This window comes from Leptinotarsa decemlineata, unplaced genomic scaffold (assembly GCF_025532065.1).
Source record: "Leptinotarsa decemlineata unplaced genomic scaffold, Ldec_3_MD MMD2_P_RNA_scaffold_12, whole genome shotgun sequence".
Taxonomy (NCBI): Eukaryota; Metazoa; Arthropoda; class Insecta; order Coleoptera; family Chrysomelidae; genus Leptinotarsa; species Leptinotarsa decemlineata.
In genome coordinates, this window is record NW_027412526.1 from 4,422,038 (window position 1) to 4,445,961 (window position 23,924).

At 39.1% G+C, this 23,924-nt stretch overlaps 2 protein-coding genes and 1 non-coding gene across 4 annotated transcripts in view; 2 read left to right on the forward strand and 1 right to left on the reverse strand.

The window, feature by feature from the left end:
- Nucleotides 1–2,539, forward strand: part of LOC111509893 (uncharacterized) — a 75,855-nt gene extending 73,316 nt beyond the window's left edge. Inside the window, exon 12 of the mRNA XM_074172382.1 lies at nucleotides 1,917–2,539. Coding sequence (XP_074028483.1) covers nucleotides 1,917–2,270 — 354 coding nt within the window. The 3' untranslated portion in view covers nucleotides 2,271–2,539. The remainder of the gene's footprint in view (nucleotides 1–1,916) is intronic.
- Nucleotides 2,530–23,924, reverse strand: part of LOC111509895 (uncharacterized) — a 53,832-nt gene continuing 32,437 nt past the window's right edge. The window contains exons 4-10 of one of the 2 annotated variants that reach the window (XM_074172389.1): nucleotides 16,668–16,815; nucleotides 16,008–16,238; nucleotides 12,756–13,061; nucleotides 9,709–9,894; nucleotides 7,166–7,291; nucleotides 5,032–5,212; nucleotides 2,530–2,698 (exon numbers count right to left, since the gene is read on the reverse strand). In XM_074172389.1, the coding sequence (XP_074028490.1) occupies nucleotides 2,562–2,698; nucleotides 5,032–5,212; nucleotides 7,166–7,291; nucleotides 9,709–9,894; nucleotides 12,756–13,061; nucleotides 16,008–16,238; nucleotides 16,668–16,815 (1,315 nt within the window). In that variant the 3' untranslated portion in view covers nucleotides 2,530–2,561. Of the gene's footprint in view, nucleotides 2,699–5,031; nucleotides 5,223–7,165; nucleotides 7,292–9,708; nucleotides 9,895–12,755; nucleotides 13,062–16,007; nucleotides 16,239–16,667; nucleotides 16,816–23,924 lie in introns of those variants that run through there. The other variant, XM_074172396.1, reaches the window with a different exon arrangement.
- On the forward strand, nucleotides 11,968–12,040 carry TRNAK-UUU (transfer RNA lysine (anticodon UUU)). Its single transcript has one exon. It is a non-coding gene; the product is annotated as a tRNA-Lys (tRNA).

Below are 23,924 nucleotides of genomic sequence, written 5' to 3' on the forward strand. Positions count from 1 at the left end.
GTTGACAGTTTTTCGGATCACGTCGCTAATTCTAGCAGACCAGATCCTAGAGCCATTTATATAGACTTACCCGTTTTCGAAAAAGATGCGAACAAAATCAAGTATATTCCTTTGTTGAATTGATTCGGGCTTTCGAGTGAGATTAATTATTCTTATATGACAGAACTTGTATATATTTGTTATTTTTATACTGAATAAAAATTATTAACGTTCTCGTTTCACACCTATTCTTGGGAGACGAATCAAGAAAGATTATATACACAAATGATCAACATCAAACCTATAAACACGAGTAAGAGTATGAAAACAAATGTGTTCGCTCAAGGCCTATGCTACCTCAATAGATGTTGACAGTTTGTCTGAAATATCTAGGCAGGAAAATATTAAAGGCTTCTTCACTCCACTCAGCTCACTGCTGTTGGGTCAAGTTCAGAATGACTTCATCTTGAATAATATCTTCAACTACCAAAGCAGTTGGTGAAGGGTGATGGAGGATCTGCATAGTGTCAGGCTTAACTCGCTTGTAGTCCATGGATCAAACTGTCACAATCGAGTTGTATCATTTGATCTGTTTGGCATCTACATCTTGTGCAATTAGTCAAGCGTACCATGTCTTCAGTACCAATGTTTCAACCATATTTATCAAAAATTGTACTCTGCTCCTCTGCATATCTACTGCCCCATCAAATTATGAAAGATTTCACGATATAGAAATGTGACCTTCCAAGGCTGGAGTCAATGTTTTGGTTGGCTTTCGGGTTTTGCCGTGGTCTTCATTGGTTACAATCTCCAAACTCTTCTTGACGTATCAACTGAAACTGAAGCTCTCATTTTTGCCATGTCATTTCTAGTGCTGAATTTTCATGCACTTTCTGCCATCCGCCGTTACAGAAAATGCCCGAAATATCAGCAGTATAAATGACTGCCACTGAAGAAGGCTGTGGCAGTTGCGGTTCCGGGCAAAACCCGGAAACAAAACAAAAATATATCGGTCTCTTCTCATGATCTTGGATAAAGGAAGCTATCACCTATGAAGTTATTGAAACCTTCACATGATCAAGGAGAGATACTAAACAATTGAGAATGAAATTTCCCACTTTCATGACAGCCTTCATGACATTCATTAGTAATTCCTCAACTATCATTCATCAACAGCGAGTTGATGAAGAATTTAGATGAGTTAAGTGAGACCCAAAGTTGCCTCTTCATCAGAAAAACATGAATAATGTCTCTTTCCATTTGAATTTCTTCGCCAAAAGTTATAACACTCTTCAACAGTTTTTGAAGATATTTGTAGCTTCAATTTGGCCTACTCTAGAAGCTTCACAACTTCTTCGTTCCTATCAGATTTTTGTTCGAACTATATAATAAACTGTTTTCATTTTATATTATCTATAAAGTATCACTGCCATTCTATATTGCCTTGTAATTAGTAATAGCATCTAATTATAAACATAAGAAGTTCCTAAAGACAATGAAACTGAATTGAGTTGGATAATATTCTAGTAACTAGCATCAATTTTCGAAAATACCCCACTCGTGGATGGAGTTGAAAATGATGTAGTGAAACTCTATAAGGGGATGTTACCCAGGAATGTGTCATCATCGTAAGATCTCACATATGACAAGAGACAATAATAACAAGAAGTTCAGTACCATTGTTTCCAATCTACTCACTCGAGAGAAGCTCTTTTACGTTCAGTTCAAATTCAACTATCCAATAAATGTACATGTATCTTTTTCTGGGTTAGCCACTCACGAGGTTAGATAATCAGTTCATCTTGGTGCTGCACCTTTCACCCGCTTAATAGAACATCATTGTCATGGTACAGGTACTAACAAACAGAGGGTTATCAAATACTAACACTTTGCACCTAAAAGTACCCCTTGTTCAAATCCGATGACATCAATTACAGGTGCAGTCCAAGAAGATGAGCGATCCCCTGGAAATGATCATAAACACTGTACAGGTCCTTCCTCAAAATATTGGAAGAATGTTCCAACAAGCTGAAAGATTCACCAGAGGAAATGTATTACCTTTCGTCAATAGCTTGACACCTAAATTCATAACGAACATATTTGCTCCGAAAGACTTGCCACGATTTATTCCTTTCAGTAGTGGTGAAAACCTGGGAGAGGCACCTATCGACCTCTCGGAGGTGAAAAGAAATAAGAGAAATAGAAACGCGAAAGAAAGTCCGCGGGAAAGTACGACGTATAGCAATATCCAAAGAATTCCAAGGAGGAAGTCGAAAGGAAAAATTAAATGAAAAATAATTCTTTAGGGTCATACCTGACACCAAATTTCGATGAGAGGGTATTGTTGATGAAGGAGAAAAAGCACACTCCGTGGTGGACTTAGGGTATAGTTTATACAGAACGACAATGCCCACATATTTTTTTACTTGTAACACCGAAAAAGTGTTTTGTGTTTGTATAGGTGACTGTATCTATTTTTGTACATAAAACTGTAAATTGCCTCTGTAAATATATAGACAATTAGGCTACTATTTTGTATAATAAAACAGGTTTGATTCAATCGGACTTTTATTAAGGGTATTTTAGAGTTCTGGTATAGTGGTTATAGAACAAGAATCCAAAAACCTTTCTAGATCCTCCAATCTTCTAACTTCTCGCTGTATATGCTTTAGATGGCCCCATCTCAACTGCTTCAGTTGCTTTATGTACGTAGGTTCTTCTGTAAAAAAATACTTGAGCTACAACATATGACTAATTAGTATAAGTTATTACGGTTTCTCTTCGCAGAAGTATACTCAACCAGTAAAAACCTTGATCTACCAATAGATTAGTACTCAACCACTCAAAGCATAGAGTGAATTACAAACAAAGTGAATTACATAAACATTTTCCAGCCAAGATTTCTGCCTTAGTATGACAAGCCGGTGTAATAATCAGATTCGAGAGTAAAGAAGGCATCATTCCACTAAGGACTTCAATAATCAGAGTCTGTGGGGTTCGAAGAGAAATCGGGAGCTGAAAACTCCATGACCAGCATCTTCTCGACCATCTCTGATGGCATAACATAAGGCAATGCTGGGGTGCCGGCCTGCCATCATGATGTACCCTCAATTTCAGATATCAGCCCAGCAGCCCTGAAGAGAAATACTCCAATTCCTGTTCTCCGATGGTCGCGAACCTTGCATCATTATTATTCTTCAACCCAAAGTTGCGCTGGCCGGTCCCTATTCCACGAAGCCCGATATAATCAGGTGGGCGCGTCAGCATTATCAACCTCCGTTATCAGGGTTGTCATCGATAAGTAAACCATCGTGTTGGGCCACTTTGCCTCCGACCCCACTGAGCAAGTCGATTGTAGAGGCTCTTTTCTCCGCCAAATGCCTCAGGTGTTACTTTTTCACCTATGGTGGCGCTAGTTGGGCCCTATAAAGCCCCGATAAATTCAGTAGGCCGCGCCAGCATTATCAATCATCATTGCCAGCGTTGTCATCGGTGGGCAAATCATCATGTTGGGCTCTAACACTTTGCCTCTGAACAAACCGAGCGAATCAATCGGCTACCAGGAACCGAGCTTTGGATCTACCAGGTGGCTAGGCCTGTAAACACACGGCCGGCACTGGAGGAAGGATAGTGTTCCGCATCTCGGGAGCACCTGGGCTACTGATCTGGGTTTTGCACCAGTTGCTCGGGTAAATTGTGACGAAACTCACAAAAGACCTTAGGTATTTTTTTTTCACCTGAGGTGGCGTTGGTCGGACTCTATCCCCCGAAGCTAAGATAAATTTAGTAAGCCGTAGCAGCTTTATCAATCATCATTGCCAGGATTGTCATCGGTGGGCAAATCATCGTGTTGGGCTCTAACACTTTGCCTATGAACAAACCGAGCGGGTTGATCCTTAGGCCCCTTCCTCGACTACCAGGAACCAAGCTTTGGGTCTACCAGGTGGTTAGCCCTGTAGACGCACGGCCGGCACCGGAGAGAGAATAGTGTTCCCCTTCCCAGGACGTCTGGGCTGCTGGTCCGGTTTTTGCACCAGTTATTCGGGTGAGTTGTGTCCCAACTCACAAAAGGCCTCAGGTATTATTTTTTCACCTGAGAAGCCTCGAAACATTCAGGAGGGCGCGCCAGCATTATCAAACATCATTGCCAGGGTTGTCATCGGTAGGCAAATCATCGTGTTGAGCTCCACCACTTTGCCTCTGATATCACCAGGCGGATCGATCGCGGCATCCCCTTCTTCGACTACCAGGAATCAAGTTCTGGGTCCACCGGAGGGAGACTAGCGTTCTCCCTTCCGGGTGCGACTGGGCTGCTGGTCCAGTTTTTGCACCAGTTTCTCTGGTAAGTGTTGCTGAACTCACCAAAGGCGTTAGGTTGGGGCCGGTGGTCGGGCCCCAACCCCCGAAGCCTCGGTAGGACGCATAACCATCATCAAACATCATTGCCAGGGTTGTCATCGGTAGGCAAACCATTGTGTTGGACCCCACCACCTTGCCTCTGATACCACCGAGCGAGTCAATTGTGGGGTCCCCTTCCTCAACTGCTAGGAACCGAAATTTGGGTCTACCGGGTGGTTAGCCCTGTAGACCCCCGGCCGTCACCAGAGAAAGGATAGTGTTCTCACTTCCAGGTGCGGCTAGGCTGCCAGTCCGGTTTTAGCACCGATCACTCGGGTTAGTGAAGGCGCAACTGACCGAAGGCCCCACGTTTAATTTTTTCACCTGGACCTTATCCTCAAAAATTGTCAGGGTTATCATCGGTAGGCAAGGTGGGCCCCACCATCTTGCCTCTGATACCACCCAGCGAATCGATCGTGGGGTCCCCTTCCTTGACTACCAGAAATCGAGTTTTGGATCTACCGGGTGGTTAGTTCTTTAAACCCATGACCGGGACCGAAAGAAGAATAGTATTTTTCCTCCTGGGTGCGCTGGGGCCGCCGATCCGGTTTTTGCACCAGCTGCTCGGGTAAACGGTGTCGCAACTTACCAAAGGCCTTAGGGGTTAGTGCTTATACACTATCATCATTATTAATATTGAATGAGGAAGCTCACCTGAATTACAACAACACACTTTATTCGAACTTGAGGGCTCAAGATCCTCTTCGGGTGCGGTGGCATTGGAAATAAGAGAATCGGTCAAGGCACTCGTTATTTTCACAGATAGTTCTTTATTGGACTGACCTGAGTGTCGATTCACTGCATCTATGGCTTTCTTCGTGTTCATATCCTCAAACTGAAACAAACTAAGAAATCTTAGGATTGTTTGATTTCATAAAGAAATCGCTATTATGGATTTTGTAGTCAGTGTAAGCAGTTTATTTTATGTGCACTTCAAGTTTACGGAATCAGCTGACCTGTTTGGAGGTCTTAAACTGAGAACTGGTGATAACTAGGAATTTTATAGTTTGGACTTCGACACCAAATAGTCTAAAAAGAAATCAGTACAGAAATGTGAAAAAAACTATTGACCATACAATGAAATCGTGATTAAATAACAAATCAGTTTTCAACCCGACCATGTAGAATTTGATTGGGAAATATTTAGTATAATCCTCTTCAAAGTCTGCCGTGCAGATTTTTCCATTTTTGGAAAGAAACTTACTAGGTATAACAAGTCAAAACGTCAGATAATCGACAAAATCGAGGATTTTATATTAGTTGGTACGATAAATGCGATTGGTAAACCGGTTCCATCAAACGAGAAACATTTTTTATTGGCCCTGTGTTTTATTTTCCGTACAAACCGAATACCAAACTTGGTTCAAAATAGAATACTCCGATTTAAAAAAATCACCTTGTTCTACAGAAAGACATTTCAATTCTAAGGAGCATATATTTTCGTCTCGTAAATTAAAATTGTTTAGCAAACAAATTATAGCAACAGCTTTAGATACAGCTCAAAAAGAGGCCATAATTGATTTTAATAATCAGGTTAGCGAAAATCGGTCGAATTCAAAAAGACTCAATTATCTATATCACGATTTACTTGGGTTCCCAAGAATTAGCTTTTCGTGGACACGATGATACCAAAGATTCGATTAATCGCGGCAATAACAAGGAACTTTTAATGTTATGGGGCAAATATGATTCACAATTTGGCACTTTTTTAAATGGTAGCGTTTTCTTGGGCACCTCAAAAACCATCCAAAAATGAGCTTATAGACAGTATGGCGTATATTATTGAGGAAAATATAAGCAAGGAGACTGAAAGTGTTTCCTTTTTTGCATGAGAAATTGATGAAAGTACCTATATTACCTGTACATCACAACTTTCAATCGTTTTTAGATATGTTAAAGATGGTAATGTGGTAGAACGTTTCATGGGTGTTCATGATGTTTCATCTGGGTGCACAGCTGACGATATGTTTAATTTTTCAATTCGTACGTGTGACACCTATAATTTCAGGCAAAAGTTAATTGCGCAAACCTATGATGGGGCTGCGGTCATGGCCGGCCATTTGAATGGTTTACAAACTAAAATAAAGTCCATAGCTCCTCATGCACTTTTTACGCATTGTCTTGCCCATCCTAACTTCAGTATTAAGCAAAGCGTGCAACAACATAAAAATTTTCGCGCCTCCGGGGGGCTTTTCTGTGTGTATATAGTATTCATGACTTTAGCCTCCCCTGTTCTCCAATGCACGAGCCGTCACTGTTAAAAACTGGTCAAAATAGCTTCCAATACGTCTAAAATTTTACTGACTATTAATGGCCTCATCATAAATACACATGCAAAACATTATTGAAATATTTTCAATATAAATGTGTGTTTACCATTCATTGTTACTTAGTAAAATTCAATACTAAATTCTGTATACAAAGGAAGCAAAGGCAACCTCTTAATCAGTTCAAATGCCAAGTATAATTCGTTTTTACTGATTTCGATTTCAGATTTCACAATAATAATCTTTCTCACTCAATAACTCTTCGTTATATTTTGAATATGAAAAGAAAATTGACTGAATTTTCGAATTTTCCAGCCAAAATATTCGAATGTATCCCTCACAGATCAATGAAGAAGAAATCGCTATGTAGCGAAAACTTTTTGCAATTGGTACATTTCCATTCCAATTACCTCGTTCAATCGAGCCAGGATTTTGGAAACCATTTCCGAATGAGACAACAAATTGCTGTCATTAAAAGTTCCTTGCAACTTTCGAATTATCTCCAATTATTTTTAATTTACCTTTCTTCGACTCCTTTCCCCGGGTACAGTTCCCAACTCCTTGCTGAGCGCTCTGTCGATGAGATTGACAATGTAGCTCTTGGATCGATGTAATTCCAGGGCACAGTGATCGTCCATAGTTGGTTTCTGTTTCAAAAAGTATGATATATGAGTCACTTTCAAATATTTTTCACTTATAGTCAGTGGGCACACTAGAAGACTGTCTATAAGTTAACTCATCGGAAATCTCGAAAAACTTATATTCAAGAAATCATTCTGGGAAACTATCTAAACAGTTCCAGAAAAACACAGCGCATGTTTCGCTATAGTATAACAATTTTCAATTGAAGATAACCCATATACAAATTTAACTGAGAGCTAACGACAACAATGTTGAATGTTAGAACTAAATTCTTACCGTGGTCATTTTTATCGTGTATGCATCGCCATTTCAAATAATTGAAAAGTAAGATGATTCCATAAAATTTGCCCCCCGTAACAAGATAGCTTCTGCATATCGATAGGATGTACGAGCGAATAGGTGAACCAGTTCGTTAAATACTTTGAAACATCGGTAAACTGATCAACACTTCGCAGGTCTATTATATTTGCGTCCTTAAAATGCCATAAATAGTCATTCGGTTTCTTCATTATCAAGCGTCCTTATCTGCATAGGCGTAGTGTGTTCTGTTTCTTGTGAAGGTGACTTTGTTTTGTATTTATTAAATTATATTTATTGAATAGACTGTTATATTTATTAACTTGAAAATATGCGATCGAGTTGGCCGATACTTGTTTTTCAAAATACATTGTCATAGATTTTCATCACATACACACTTTATGGTGAGATGATTAGTTGACCTAGTCATTAAACTCAGGCATAAATGTATATATATATATATATATATATATATATATATATATATATATATATAGTGAAAATCTCACAATGAAGTGTTTTTCAAAATACATCAACGTCAAAATAGTTTTTGAGGTAAGTAAACAACTGACAAATAGCTGAAATTTATGATTGAATTTTATTATTTTTATAGCATTAAGAGGGATGCCGTAGCAGGTCCAAGTAATGTACAAAGAAATCGGAAGTTTATGTCGTTAGAAGAAAAACAGATTGTCTGTAGAGTGTACGAAAATTAAAAAAATACACTCCGTACAGTAGAAGCTGTAGCCCAGTGTTCATTTTTAACGGAAATATCCGTGTCGACAATTGTACGTGAAAAAAAAGGTGACTGGGATTGTGCAAGCTCCAAAAGTACATTGTCGTGGTAGAAAAAAAATTGAATTGGACAAGATCTGGCAAGATACTACTGTATCTAGTTGTCGTCATGCATTTGTGGACGGTTTATCAACAGGGTTACGCGGAGAAACGGGTAAAAGGCAACGACTAATTATCGCCCATATAGGTAGCGAGAGTGGCTTTTCTTTTTATTCAAAGAAACGGGGGATTATCACGAAGACATGGACGCCCAACGCTTTGAAGGATGGTTTGAATCCCTTCCTTTACAAGTCGAGCCAAATTCGGTAATAGTAATGGATAATGCTTCTCATCACAGCCGATTAGTAGAACAGCAGCCAACTATGACCACCAGAAAAGCAGACATGCAGAGTTGGTTAGGACAAAAAGGAATTCCATTTTCCGAAGACATGGTTGAGGCCTAGCTTATGAGTGTCATTAAACAGCATCGTGACAGATATCGCCAGCATGTGGTGGATACAATAGATCGTGCTGAAGGCATCACCATTTTGAGACTTCCTCCTTACCATTGCGAGTTAAACACGATTGAATTAATCTGGGCTCAAATTAAGGGTTACGTAGCTCGTGAAAACATGACATATAAAATTTCTGATGTCCAAAGTATATTAGAACTCGCAATGGAACGGATACGGAAAGAAGATTAGGCTAATGATGTAGCCCATGTGATCAAGGAAGAAGAGAAAATGTGGAGATTGGACGGGATGTTAGACCTGTTTTCGACCAAATAATAATAGATTTAAGTGTGACTGGGGATTCCTCTTCGGACGAGTCAATGGATTCTGAAACTTCATAAGCATAACATAGGTAATAATTTCTTTGCTTTGTAGTTCTCTTTCTATATAAAAGGAACATAATAATTATTTTGAAAATTTTTCTGTTTTTTTGAAGTACTCTATTAGGCAAAAAAAAATAAGGAAATGTAATCAGTTTTACCATTGACACCAAGTAGCGCCGCCTACTATAACAATTTTTAAGTAATTACCTATGTGTTTGAATAAATAAAAATATAATTTTGGTACGCCTCTGCAGAGTTGGTAAGAGGATTATTCGTTGGTCACTTCAAGTACGACGTTGCTAATAAATCACCTTCAATTGAAAATTATTTTAGTATATATAATAGCTTCTTCATGCTTTGAGAATAGACATTGCTGAAGAAGCTATTGTTCAGCGAAACACGTTGCGTTTTTGTTGTTGAACTGTTTCATGGCAATCTCACAATGAAGTACTTCTCAAATACGTTGTGAATGTTCATTAAGTATTAGTCAATTCCATCACATACCAAAATACTCACTCGGCAAATCTGATTGAACGGCCTCGGTTTATTTGGTGTGCTATCAGTTAACGAATTGGTGATCCTTTTCGTGATGTCCTGTATACTCGAATTAGAGTCCTCTACGTCAAGTTCGCATTGCGACCTCAACATCTGTTCGCTGATATCCCGGTAGTTGAAACTTTTTGGTGACGGTTTGGGATTTTTCTGTAACGATAATTTTTTTTCTCACAGTATAATACTTTTTTCCATTAGGAATCGAAGTACGAGCATTTTGCTAGTGCCGTTAAGAAACAGGGAACTGATAGAGGGGTCGTTCTCCTGACAAATAGTAGACGTTCACTGCGGTTCTATATACGAGGTCTATTCGAAAACTAAAGCGAATGTTCAAGTTTCGTGGACTACATATATTCGATTAGCAATCCTTTCTATGTTGTTATACTTGGATCAAAAGAAAAAGTCACATGAGCATCGTTCAGGAATTGTTGAATAACGTCAACACCGATCCATATTTACCAAAAAGGTTTATACTGGTGAAAAATTATAGGTACAGTCGAAGTAACCGGCATTGTGCATAGTTAAAGCTGTCGGAGATCTCAAAGGCCAAAAAAACCAATACAGAAAAATGAAGCCGCTGCCAACTAGTCCACGTGGATTGTAGACTTGGCGGTTCCTATTGGATGATTCTAACCGAGTTTTATGATTGGCTGAAGAGTAAAAAAATGAAATTTGTAGTCATGTCACGATCACGAATAGAATGCGAGGATGGTTATAAGAGTCGTGTTGTCAATGTTCAGTTCAGGAACTAATCGCAATTTGAGTGTTGAAATTCGATATTGGTGAAGTTATAATTACTTAAAATTTTTGTTATCTATTCAGAATGTGGCGTCCTTTGACAAGTACTAATAGTAATAACGAGTGTGATAACAACGCAGTCTTTTTCCAGTGTAGTGATTCCAATAGCGATGGTGAACAATGAGAAAAAGAGATACAAGTGAATAAGATTCGGATGCATTTGAATATAGAGAGTATGTTTCAATGTATATAAGAATCTACATCTCAAGTTTGGTTTCGAGGGAAACAAAATATAACAAGCAACATCAGATTTGTTCGAAATTCGTTTCTCAACTGTACGTAAAATAGTCAAAAACAAACCATATGAACGCAAGACGCGATGTGATACGGGATTGTCAAAACCTTTAGATGTTCATCTAATAAAATCATTGAGAAAAACAATTTACGACTGTTACAAAAACAATGAAATACCTACAAATGAAATCATAAGGAAGAAATTGAATACTCCCGGCCACAACGTGAGCTGCTGTGACTAAACTCTTCAGAATTGTATAAAGAACCTAGGATTTAGATTTAAAATAATAAACAAACGTCAAGCAATTATGGAAAGCAGAAGAATAGTAGAATTGCGCAACAAATACTTAGAACAAATAACTAAATATAGACAAGAACAACGGCTTTTTGAACGAAACTTGGTATGACACTCACGACACAGTTACGAAATGGTGGACTTATAGTTCGGGAATGTGTACGCCTAACATGCCTGCGAATGATCGCGACTAATCATTGTGCATTGCGGAGCAAGTAAAGGATGGGTTCGAAATTCATTGAAATTGTTGACTATCATAAGAACATGAAAGCTAATGTGTTTGAGGAACGGTTTGAAAACACATTGATTCCAAATTTGGAAAAATGAAATACAAAGAAACAATTTGTATTTTGAAGATAACTATACCAAAAACCAACTACTTGAAGTTTTACAGACAAAAACATTTGAAAAAATGTATGCCCTTGAGAGTATTGCTGAAATGTATGAACACACCATATTGAGACTTCCCCCCTATTTTTGTGTTTTCAATCCCATCGAGTTGATTTGGGAAAATTGAAATAAAGCATCAAACGCAAAAATAATTTCTAGTTGAAGAAGTATCTAATATTACCAGAGAAGACAGAAAAGGATCAAAAAGGTAATTTTAGTTGAAAAAGGCTATATATGTTTGGAGGCAAATTCAACATATCGAAGTCATTGAGTAATGTACCATTTTCCTAATTTTTAGAATATTTTGATATTCATCACGAGCGAAGATAAATCCACATCAGAATTTATGAAAATCAATCTAACCGTTTTTGAGTTACAAATACCTCTCCAACATGTCCAAATCATAAATACATAGCCTGGAATTAAAATAAAAAAATTGACAAGTTACCTATTGTTGAAAATATACTTTAAATACACTACAATACCTAGTTAACTTTTTTTCTATAGCCCGGGTAGCTCAGTCGGTAGAGCATTGGACTTTTAATCCAAGGGTCCAGGGTTCAAGTCCCTGCTCGGGCGTTTTTTTTAATTCATTTTCGAAATATATCTTCACGTTCTGAACTCATTTGAAATTCAACATTAGGCATAATGAATTGGAAAATAAAAATTGGTCGGAGAGTTTGTTAATTTTAGAAAGAAGTATTGAGGGTTTTTTCACACAAAATTTTATGCGAATTCTTTGATAATTTTCTTTTGTGGCAGAAAATCACCGAACTTGCAAAACACTTTTCACTTTCATGGCTCTCACCAACAGAATAAACATGCTAAATAGCTGAAACTGCTTACATATACTCACAAAAATAAAAAAAATAAACGGGAATCGAATATTCGTAGCCCGCGAAATTCGATCGAACATCCACCCAATTTTTTGTACAGCACACTATATTTTTTTGGGAAAGAAAGTTTTTGGCTTTCTACTACTCCATCTTGATACAAAAAACAAGGATGAGGGAACCTTTCAAGGAAAGGAAGGAAGTTATCAATTCTAAATTAAGTAACTCTATACTTCTTCTACCTTCTACAAGGTATCATGCAAAGAAGTAACTTTCAGACACAAACTGAAAAAACAACCTGAAACAGCTACTTTCATATAAACATTGAATTACACTATATTTTCAAACACACTTTGAGTAGAAATTTTCCTATTATAAGCAACCAATGTTCCTTGAAAAACTTGAAATAAACTCAAATAATAAATCCTTCATTTTCCTCAAAGTCCTATTCAATCACTCACCTCATCTTCACCCATATTGCCTTTCTCGACACCCCCTTCATTCTCCCTGCTTTCCGCTTTGTCTTTCCGTTGTCTCGCACCGGTGGGGCAATCATTTTTCTCCAAGACCGACTCATTTCCGACCGCTAGTTCGCATTTTTTGAGCTGGTTGAGTAACCTTTCCAATGAATCCGCGGTCACATCCTGAACGTCCGTCGGGTCTGTATTGTTGATGATTGTGGAGTTACTCTCACCTACGGCGTCGCCTTTCAATTTGGCCGCTTTGGCTTTGGATTTCTCTTGTTTCGCACGTATAGAAGACGGCACCTGCATGTGCACAAAATTATGGTTTGGAAAGATGGTAATTAGCGGGACACCGCACCTGATGTTAGGATGATTTCAAAGGAGGGACTAGCATTGTGAATATATTGAGTTTTTTGTAATTTTTGAATTTTTTGGATATTTAAATTTTTGGATTGTACTATTGAATTTGTGAATATTTGGATTTTTTTTTGTATTTTTGGATTTTTGAATATTTGTAATTTTGGATTTTTGGATTGGAGTTTTGGATTCATGAATTGTTTTTCGGAGTTTCAGATTTCTCTTGGGTATTAGATTCCTCTTCTTCCGCTTGAATAGAAAGCGAAAATGTGAACATAAGGGGCATAATGTGTGTGGACCTAATGATGGTTTTGGTAGCAACTAACGAGATACCGCACCTGATATGAGGTTGAGTTCGGAGGAGGGACAGGCATTATGAATATATTCAGAATTTAATTTCTTGGACTTTCAGATTTATGGATTGTATAATTGAATTTCTGAATATTTGGAATTTTCTATTTTTTGTATTTTTGGATTTTTTAATATCTGTAATTTTGGATTTTTGGATTGGAGTTTTGGATTTATGAATTGTTTTCGGAGTTTCAGATTTCTCTTGGGTTTTAGATTCCTCTTCTAGCTTGAATAGAAAGCGAAAATGTTAACATAAGGGGCATAATATGTGTGGACCTGATGATGGTTTTGGTAGCAACTAAAGAGATACCGCACCCGATATGGGGATGATTTCGAAGGAGGGACAGGCATTGTGAATGCCTGTCCCAGAATATTTTAATTTTTTTAAATTTCTTGGACTTGTAAATTCTTGGATTGTATCATTGAATTTCTGAATATTTGGAATTTTTCATTTTTGAATTTTTGTTGTTGTGGATCTTAGGCTTTTTACTTTTTGAACCTTTGGATTTTTGAATATTTGGAATTTAGAATTTTTGGATTGGAGTTTTGAATTTATGTATTGTTTTCAGAGTTTTGGATTTCTCTTGGGTTTTATATTCCTCCTCTTTCGCTCGAATAGAAAGCGGAAATGTGAACATAAGGGACATAATGTGTGTGGACCTGATGATGAGTTTGGAAAGGTAACAATTAGCGGGACACCGCACTTGATGTGAGGATGATTTCTAAGGAGGGACTAGCATTGTGAAAATATGAAGATTTTTTAAATTTTTGTATTTTTTTAATATTTAAATTTTTTGATTGTATTATTGAATTTCTGAATATTTGTAATTTTTTATTTTTTGTATTTTTGGATTTTTGAATATTTGTAATTTTGGATTTTTGGATTGGAGTATTGGATTTATGAATTGTTTTCGGAGTTTCAGATTTATCTTGGGTTTTAGATTCCTCTTCTTCCGCTTGAATAGAAAGCGAAAATGTGAACATAAGGGGCATAATGTCTGTGAACCTGATAATGGTTTTGGTAGCAACTAACGAGATACCGCACCCGATATGAGGATGATTTCGAAGGAGGGACAGGCATTGTGAATATATTTAGAATATTTAAATTTTTTTCAATTTCTTGGACTTTTAAATTTTTGGATTGTATCACTGAATTTCTGAATATTTGGAATTTTTCATTCTTGATTGTTTTTGTTGTGGATCTTAGGTTTTTTACTTTTTGAATTTTTGGATTTTTGAATATTTGGAATTTAGAATTTTTGGATTGGAGTTTTCGATTTATATATTGTTTTCTTGGGTTTTAGATTCCTCTTCTTTCGCTCGAATAGAAAGCGGAAATGTGAACATAAGGGACATAATGTGGGTGGACTTGATGATGAATTTGGAACGTTGCAATTAACGAAATACTGCCCATAATGTCAGGATCACTTTTGAAGAGGGAGAGGATTAAGGAACGCTTGTCTGCTGCTGGTATTGTCACGGGGGGGCATTGTGAATATATTCTGAATTTTTTGTATTTTTGAATATTTTCAAAATTTTGAGTTTTTGATTTGTGTTTTCTTGAATTTTTGTGAATTTTTCGATGCTTTGGATTTTTTATTTCCCTTGATTTTTATTTCTCTTGTTACGATCGGATGGAAGACGATATGTGTGTGTGGACATAATAATGATTTTAAAATGTCGCAATTAGCCAAATACTGCACCTGCTGTAAGGATGATTTCAGAGGAGAGAGGGAAACAAGGAACGGTCTTATACTGATATTGTTGTAAGAGTCATTGTGAACATATTCTGAACATTTTTGAATGTTTGCTTTTTTGTATTTTTTGATTCTTGGATTGGATTTTTTTTATTTTAATTTTGGATTTGTCTCGATTTTGGAAGGTGGCAATAACTGCATATGATGAAAGGATGATTTTGGGAAGGGGGACAAACAGGGGACTCTCTTCTACTGTTACTGTGGTCAGGAGCATTGTGAATATATTAAAATTTTGTTTTCCTCGGTTTTCAGATCCTAGGATATTAAGATTTTGTTTTTTTTAATTTTTGACACCTGTGTATGAACATAATGATGGTTTTGCAGGGACCGCTCTTTTACTGGTATCCTCTTTTACTGGAACATTGTGAATATATTCTGGAATTTTTTAATTTTTTTTTTTTCGTACTCCTCTTGATTTTTGTATTTCTCTTGTTTTGATCGATTAGAATGCGGTACTTGTGTGTAAAATTGATGAATTTGAAAAGTCGCAATTGCAAAGGATTTCAGAGGAGGGACAGAGGGAAACAAGAAATGATCTCTAACTGATTTGTGAACATATTCTGGCATTTTTGGAATTTTTTGGGGTCTCGTATTTATGCATTCTTCTTCTTGAATTGTGTTTAATTGATTTTTGGATTTTCAAATATTCTATGATTTTTGATATCTTTTGATTCCGGATTTCTCTTGTTTTGCTCAAATATAAAACCGCACCGATGTATTTTCCTTGACTGAACAATATGGAAATATTATCGTGCCCGCCAGAGACGTTCAACACAAATCTCACCCTAGGCTTCAAAAATTTTGATATCTTAGAAATGTCGTTCCGACTCTTCGTTTTCTTTGGTCCATTCTCCCTCTCAAATTTTGCTAATAATTCTTCGAAGTTAGATATCTTAGCGTCAACGTCTCCCTCAGAATCCACCTTGTGGGGGACCAAAACTGCATCAATCTGGTCCTTAGTGCCATCATCCACTGGACTTTCTAAGCTTGGATTTTCCATCCCCGATGGGATTTCCTAGAAATCAAAAGATTATGCAATGAAGAGCAAATCATCAGTCCATATCCTCAACTTTCTTTCTAGGAACAGAATTTGTTAAAATTGAGATAGTTCAAAAGAAATTAATGAATGTAGCCGCTACTACGTGGTCAAAGATCATCATGATCTCATGTTCCTTCACCACCTCTACAAAAAACTTCATTAGTTTGAGAACATGGAAAGTTTCAATTCTCATTTTTCAATTCAAAAGAATCCCGTACCCCAGAAAACATTCCTTCTTGAAAACACCCCTGTCCATTTCAGAAGCCGCGAACGATAATGAATGTTCTAGAATGCCGGGTCGTTACCTTTAAATTGTACTTCGAAAATTCAAGAAGGACATTGTTTAATGACGGGTCGGAGCGGGAATTTCTCGAATGAAAGTTGTTATTATCGTTTCGCATCTACCTGCTGCATTCCGTAGAGGGTTTGGTCGTTGAAAACGGGGGCCCGTTTGGGTCGACGATATGCCGCAGGGTCGGGCTGGCTCGCGACGGGAAGGCACAGTGCTGAGGGCCTTTTGTAGATTGAGTTAACAGGGGGTTTTCTGTAGTACCTGAAACAATAGAACGTATGTTTCATCAAAACACGATTATCATTATAATACCAATAATAAGTTGGTTAAGGCTTCCGAGCCCTATTTCTAGACCACATAAATGCTCAACACCCTAGCATCAAGTTCACCATGGAGACTGAACAGAAACAATAGATAGCTTTTCTAGATGTACTCGTCGAAAGGCGTGGCACAAGACTGACACATGAAGTGTACCATAAACTGGCACATAGGGAAAGATATGTGCATGCACTTTCGAACCACCACTCAAGTCAAAAGCGGGGAATAATCAACACCCTGACGGAACGTGTCTGTAGAATATGTGGAGTGAAGAATTGGAGCATCTACAAGTGGCTTTCAGATCGAATGGATAGAGTGTAACCAAGATCAACAAGGCCAAGAAACTGAAGACTTCCACAAGTCAAAATTGGGAGGAAACTCAAACGGTTGCACGTGCATTTCTACCGTACATCCCTAGGGTTACAGACAAAAGCCGAAACATTCTAGGGAGGCATCAAATAAAAACAGTGTTCAATCCCACCAGGAAAATAAAACGAAGTCTTAAACATGAATTGAATTGATTTCGTCGAAACAGTAGCTTAACATTTGATTAAACCCGGCTTGCTTCTGTTGGCCTTGGCTCCCTCCCGGAGCTTTTCCACTGGGATGATTAGACTTTGGTTTCGAGGTCATAACAGTATACCTTTAATTCGTCAGCAGTTATAACCATTTTCAGCAAATCTGTTTTGTCGTTGACGTCATATAACAAATCCTGAGCGATGCTAACGCGATAGTCTTCGTTTAGTCAAAATTCAGCAATATTACATGATATGAACCAATCGAAATGCCTGCATCCACACCAACTTCTTCGACTCGACGATTCTCCATAACAAGTTTCTTCGTTTTCTCAACATTTTCATCTGTTATTGATGTGCTGCGGTGTCCAGAACAAGCCTCGTCCTTTACATCTTCTCAACCTCGTGTGAAAACCTTTCACCATTTATGAACAATTTTAGACACAGAGTACAAACATTTCTAGTGCAAAATTTGATGCAGATCTCTGATGCAGTAGAAAACAGCTGAACATGTAAAACACTTCTAACTTTTATGCCTTTCACCATGCCAAACAGCCGAAACTGTAAACATTTATTCAAGACGAGGGTACCAACATTAGAAGAAAATAAAAAATCGCCAATTGAATGGACGCAGCCCGCCAAATTTGAACATTCACCTTATTTCATGATGATTCATACCATTAATTTTCTTTGCGACTACATTTTTTTTACCGTAGTAGGCGTTGGTCAGACCCTATCCATTTTTCCTCCTCTTTTCGGACGATATTCGTCTTGCCAGGAACTGAAAGTCCCACGACAAATATGGTCATGCTCTGGTGGTCGAGAAGGACTATATCAGGCTTGTTAGCTTGTATGAGCCTGATGGTGAGGAACGAATAGTTCCAATAAATTCGGCACTTCTCGTTCCCACAATGGATTCAATATCCCCCGGAGCGTAGGGCAACACCTGTGTCTCATCAATACCGCAAAAGTGCCATAGAAGATAATAGAGTACTCTTAGGACCACCTTATATCGATGGATATATGCCGATACCGCATATGCTGGACATGCTTATAGCAATGGGTCTCGGGCGCCTCGCGGTAGGCCTTGTACCGTACGTCAGGAACCTCTATACCCATCACGCAACTGCGGTAGACTAAGGTGTTGAAGACACCATCCTGGTAAGCCATGATGAACTCCTCAGTTCACACTCGACCTTAGGATAGCGAAAGTCAGGCCAAGGTCTCCTACATCATTGAAGAAGACCCCATGCACTGGCTTATCCTTGTGTTTCCGCAGAAGTGAGGTGATCTCTGCGGTTTTTATATAAACTTTTTGCTGAACGGATTCCAATTCGGTGACAGACTTGAAGTCACCTCGTTCAGTGTCACCGAGTTCATCAACTGCTCGGGCAGCTGCCCTAAAGAGAAATGCTCTAATTTCTGCTCTCTCATGGTCACGGACCATGCAGAGAAGGGGATTCAAACTCCTAATAACTTTACAGGCTGTATCTAGTACGATTCTGTTATGTAGACTCTCCAAACTCAAAAGTCCACGGCCTCCCTGTTGTCGGGGGAAGTACAACCGTGGAACGGACGATTTGGGATGCATCATTTTTCGGGTCTTTACGTCGAGTTGATACAGCTCCTCCCAAGTCCACTTCACTACTCCAAACGAGTAGAGTAAGATCGGAACGGCAAGCATTATTGTTGAAGCAACTTTGTTCTTCCCCGACAGTTACGATGACCAGATCTGTCGAAGTTTGTGCTGATACATGCCGCAGAGATAGTTCTTCACTGTTGTTACTTCTTGTGAGTGACGTTGTTCCACCCCGAGGTAAGTATACTTCTCTCCGGCATCCAAATGGTGTAGGATGCACATCATCTCCGTAGTCCCCGCATCGTCCTCTTTTGAGAAGGACCATCGCACATTTGTCTATCCTAAATTTTATACCGATTACATGTGTGTACTCTTTCACCATCCTCAAATACTGATGGATATCCTTCTCTCCAGATGCATAAAGTTTGAGATCATCCATATACAACAGATGGGTGACCTTGTGCCTCCGGTTTCCGCGGGTGCCACAGTTATACCTTCGAGTATTTCTGAGTGCAGAAGAGATGCAGAAGAGACGGGGACTGAGGGAATCGCCTTGAAATACACACCTTCTGAAAGTGACCCACCCTTGCTTGACCAGATGTTGTGGTGGAGCGAGTTCGCCAAAGTGGTATCAGTTGTTCAATCCATCATACTATTTTGTCAGGTACCGCAAGGCATCTGAGCAAATGCAAGATGAGCTCATGAAAAATTGTATCAAATGCCTTACGGTAATCAATCCAGGCCATAGAGAGGTTACACATCTATCTGCATTACACATCTATCTGCATTACACATCTATCTATGAGCAGATTCTCTTCACATCCCTGTTCGGACCAGACGTTATGATGAAGCGAGTTTGCCAAAGTGGTATCAGTTGTACAATGCATCATACGATTTTGTCGGGTACCGCAAGGCATCTGAGCAAATGCAAGATGAGCTCATGCGATATTGTATCAAATGCCTTACGGTAATCGATCCAGGCCATAGAGAGGTTACACATCTATCTGCATTACACATCTATCTATAAGCAGGTTCTCTGCACATCCAGCGACTCTTCTCTTCGATCTTCTCTGCTCATATATCCGTTCAAATACTCGGTCAACTGCGGTGAGTATTCGTGTGTATAAGATGCTTGTGAACAACTTATAACACGAATTCAAGCATGTTATAAGTCTGTAATTCTTAGGAATCGACAAATCTCCGCTTTTGGGGATGAGAACGTTCCGCCCCTCAACAAACCAATCTGGAATGGGCTGCTCTCCGTCCAGTCATGAGTTGAAAACTCTGGCCAGATGGCGGTTGGTGCTTGTTAGTTTTTTCCACCAATGAGTGTTCAGCCCATCTGGGGAACCCAAAAGGTCATCCGGGGTTACCGCGTTGCGCAGTTAATTGAGCTCAGTTCATTGTCGAAGCTCTATGTTGAAAGCTTCGAACTGCGCTAGGACTGGTGTGTCTAAGATGAGTGGCTGCGGGTGTACATAGGTATCCTTCCAGAAGAAATCCACCTGATCAGCAGTCAGCGGATTATCCACAATACATGGAGGCTCTTGGAATAAGCGAGAAGGTTTCTCGCAGAACCTAAGGTTTTCCGCGATACTTCTCGCTAGCCTCACTAGTGACTTTTTAGCAGCCACTCGCATTCGTATCCTATCAAGGCAGTGTTGTTTGGTGGTCAGCAGCACGCCTTGACTCAAAATGTGATGCTGATGCCCTGCGGGCATGGAAGGCTGTTGGCCCCCCTGTAATCTATCACACATTGGATACGAGACGCGTGTTGTCTCGCCGACGTGATCTTAGCCTCCATCTTGTGTACACGCCGTTCAATCTTTCGAACCGTAAGGCCGGGATTTTGTCCTTCCGCTTCGGAAAGCGATTGGATGACGCTATAGACGGCGGTGTTGATTTGCCAGATGTCAGCCTCTTCTGTTAGAACACTATGAACCTCCGCATCCAAACAAGCCAGTTCTTGTTGCTTCAGGGGCCTAAATCTGTGGAGCGCCCTGCGTGTTCTAATTCACTCCATTAATGACATGATGCGAGTCTTTTCTCTAGCCGTGTCAACGGCTGGAGAGGAGACTCGCATCATGAACTGTCACTTCTATCATTTCGTTAGTAGGTTGGGAAGGAGCTATATAGCTTTGACGCCGAAGATAGGATACGTATTCCCTAAGATTTTTGGTGGAGAAGGCGGTATGCTCCGGATGTGTTTCACACCACAGAGCATGCAATCTCGCCATGTACCCTCTTCTCGTGGACTCACTACTCTCGTAGTAATGCATATGGCTTTCTCTTAGCTCATGCCTCCACTCAAAGCGTCCGTTGTCATTGCCAGGGTTGTCATCGGTATAATGGGCCCCACCACTTTGCCTCTAACTCCTTCGATCAGGTTAATTGTGGGGTCCCTTCCTCAATTACTAGGAATCAAGTCTTGGATCCACCGGGTGGTTAGTTCAGTGGACCCACGGACGGCACCGGAGGGAGAATAGTGTTCTCCTACCCTGGTGCTCCTGGGCTGCCGGTCCGGTTTCGCACCAGTTGCTCGGGTGAGTGGTGGTGCAACTCACCAAAGGCCAAGGGTGTTAGCGGCCATCCCTATTATTTTCATTATTATTTTTTTTTCACCGTAGTTGGCAGTGGTGAAGCCCTATACTCCGAAGCCTCGATACATTCGGGAGGACGCGCCAGCATAATCAACCTACGACCACTCTTCACACCGTGGAGTAATTGATCATTTGGCCTGAGAATCATGTGCCCTGAACAAGCGCAGTGAGCCAAGAATGACAGCTTTCAGCTGTCAATATGGTTGTTAGTTCTAGTTCAAGTGGAATATATCGAAACTAACTACAAGAGAACTCACTGAATTATTCTATATTATGGACATTTCCAAAAAAATTCACACGAAAACTGAAACCAAAACGAGTAGACATAATTGGAATATACATATACATATCCTAATCGAGGAGCTGTAATGGCAAATTATTCGATTTTGTGTCAGACAATGTAATCCAGACTCAATTTCCAATGCTTGATGAGAGATTTCCCACTGATCCTTTCAGACTCTGCGAAACTTCTCAGACATAAAGTGAGAAGTCAGGACGAACAAGTTTTATCGAATATTACACCGACAGACGGGAAATTGAGTGTTCTCAGAAATGACTGATTTTAGAGTTCTCAGAGAAGAAGAGGTGAGTTTGTAGAGAAACAAGCAGAATAAATCATCAGAATGAAAAGAGAAAAAAGTTTAAAGACAGTAATCTGACTGAAATAACTTGAAAAGTAAGAAAGCACCTATAGCTATCATCGTCTGATAGAATGATAATAATGTCATTTATTCGTGATCGAAAATAATAACACTACTAGTACAAATCATATGAAAAGATGAATGAATTATTGATTTCGAAGTGGTGAAACGGATAGAAATACATGAAAGATGAGAAAGATATAAAGATTCTAACAGATGTCTGAACGATTTTCAAATTGAAAAAAAACATATTTATAAAGTTCAGACATACCCCTGGCAGTAGGAGAATGGATACTCAAGATGCTCTCCAGTAGAGCAATAAGTATCAATGTAGGAGACATCATAGTGGAAGGACTGGTCATGAGGGGATGTCCACAGGGAGGGGTCTTATTACCCCTTCTCTGAAACATAGTTCTGGATACCCTGATTACTCACCTCAACAATAATGGATTCTACACAATTGCGTATGCAGATGACATAGTTATCTTGCAGATGGGCAAATTTGTGAACACACTATGCGATAGAGCGCAGGAGGGGCTCAAATCAATAGAAACATGGTGTAAGGAACACTCACTGTCGATCAATCCCAAGAAGACTAAGATAGTCCTTTTCATCAGGAAAAAAGGTTTATCGCGCTTAAAACCTCCCGAAATCTCCATAAGAAAAGTAAACTTCTCTGGAGTGGTGAAATACTTTGGTACTATCCTCGACAGGAAGCTAACATGAAACTCTCACCTACAGAGTAGAGCAAAAAAAGCATATGTAGCTTATGAGCAATGTTGAAGGACCGAGGGACGCGCATGGGGTCTTTCACCCCATGTGGTCACGTGGATCTACACTGCAATAACAAGTCCCTATGTTAACGTATGGAGCCATTGCATGGGTAATAAAAGTTCTATAAGCAACGGCCATCCAAATATTATATCAAATACAGCGACTGGCTTGTTAAAACATCACAGGAGCCATGAGAACAATACCAACGGCGGCAATGAAATTAATTACTGGTTTGAACCCTCTGGACCAGCACGTTAAGTAGGTTGCGTTAATAGCAATGTTACAATTGCGTACGGCTGGTGTGAACCTCGAAGCACGAATGGGTCATTTGAGGCTAAGCCTATGGCGAGAAGCGCTTACTGCGCAGCCTCTGCTTCAGGCAATCAGTGATGCAATTGAACCCAGGTTTGTGTTTAATAAACCCTACAAAATACCAATAAAACAGAACACTGAGTCAGATGCTACAAATGCAATACGAATATACAGGGTGTAACTAAATAAGTGTAAAACATTCAAAAAGGTGATTCATCATCGAACAAAAGATAGGATCTTTCATATTAAGAAATTTCATTGAAGCATCCCTTGTTAAGATACAGCCCCTTAAAGAGGGTATATAAAATTTGTATAACAATATCAAAACTAACCTGACGTTTTGTACTACCAAAAAACACTTACCCAGGTATTTATTTGGTTTACCCCCTGGTTGTAAGGGGTGGAAAACGCAACCCATAAAATTTATTTCCGATGCAAATTTTTGTCTATCATTTGTTTACGATTTGAATATTTATTTCCGATAGCCTGTTTCATTATAAACAAAAAATATCTCCTTGGTTTTTTGCCCAAATTATTTTACGAACAACTACAGAGATATATCGTCATAAATGCGAGAATATGAAACTAATCTCTTTAGTAGGTCGCTATTAGCGATAGCGACAATTAAATT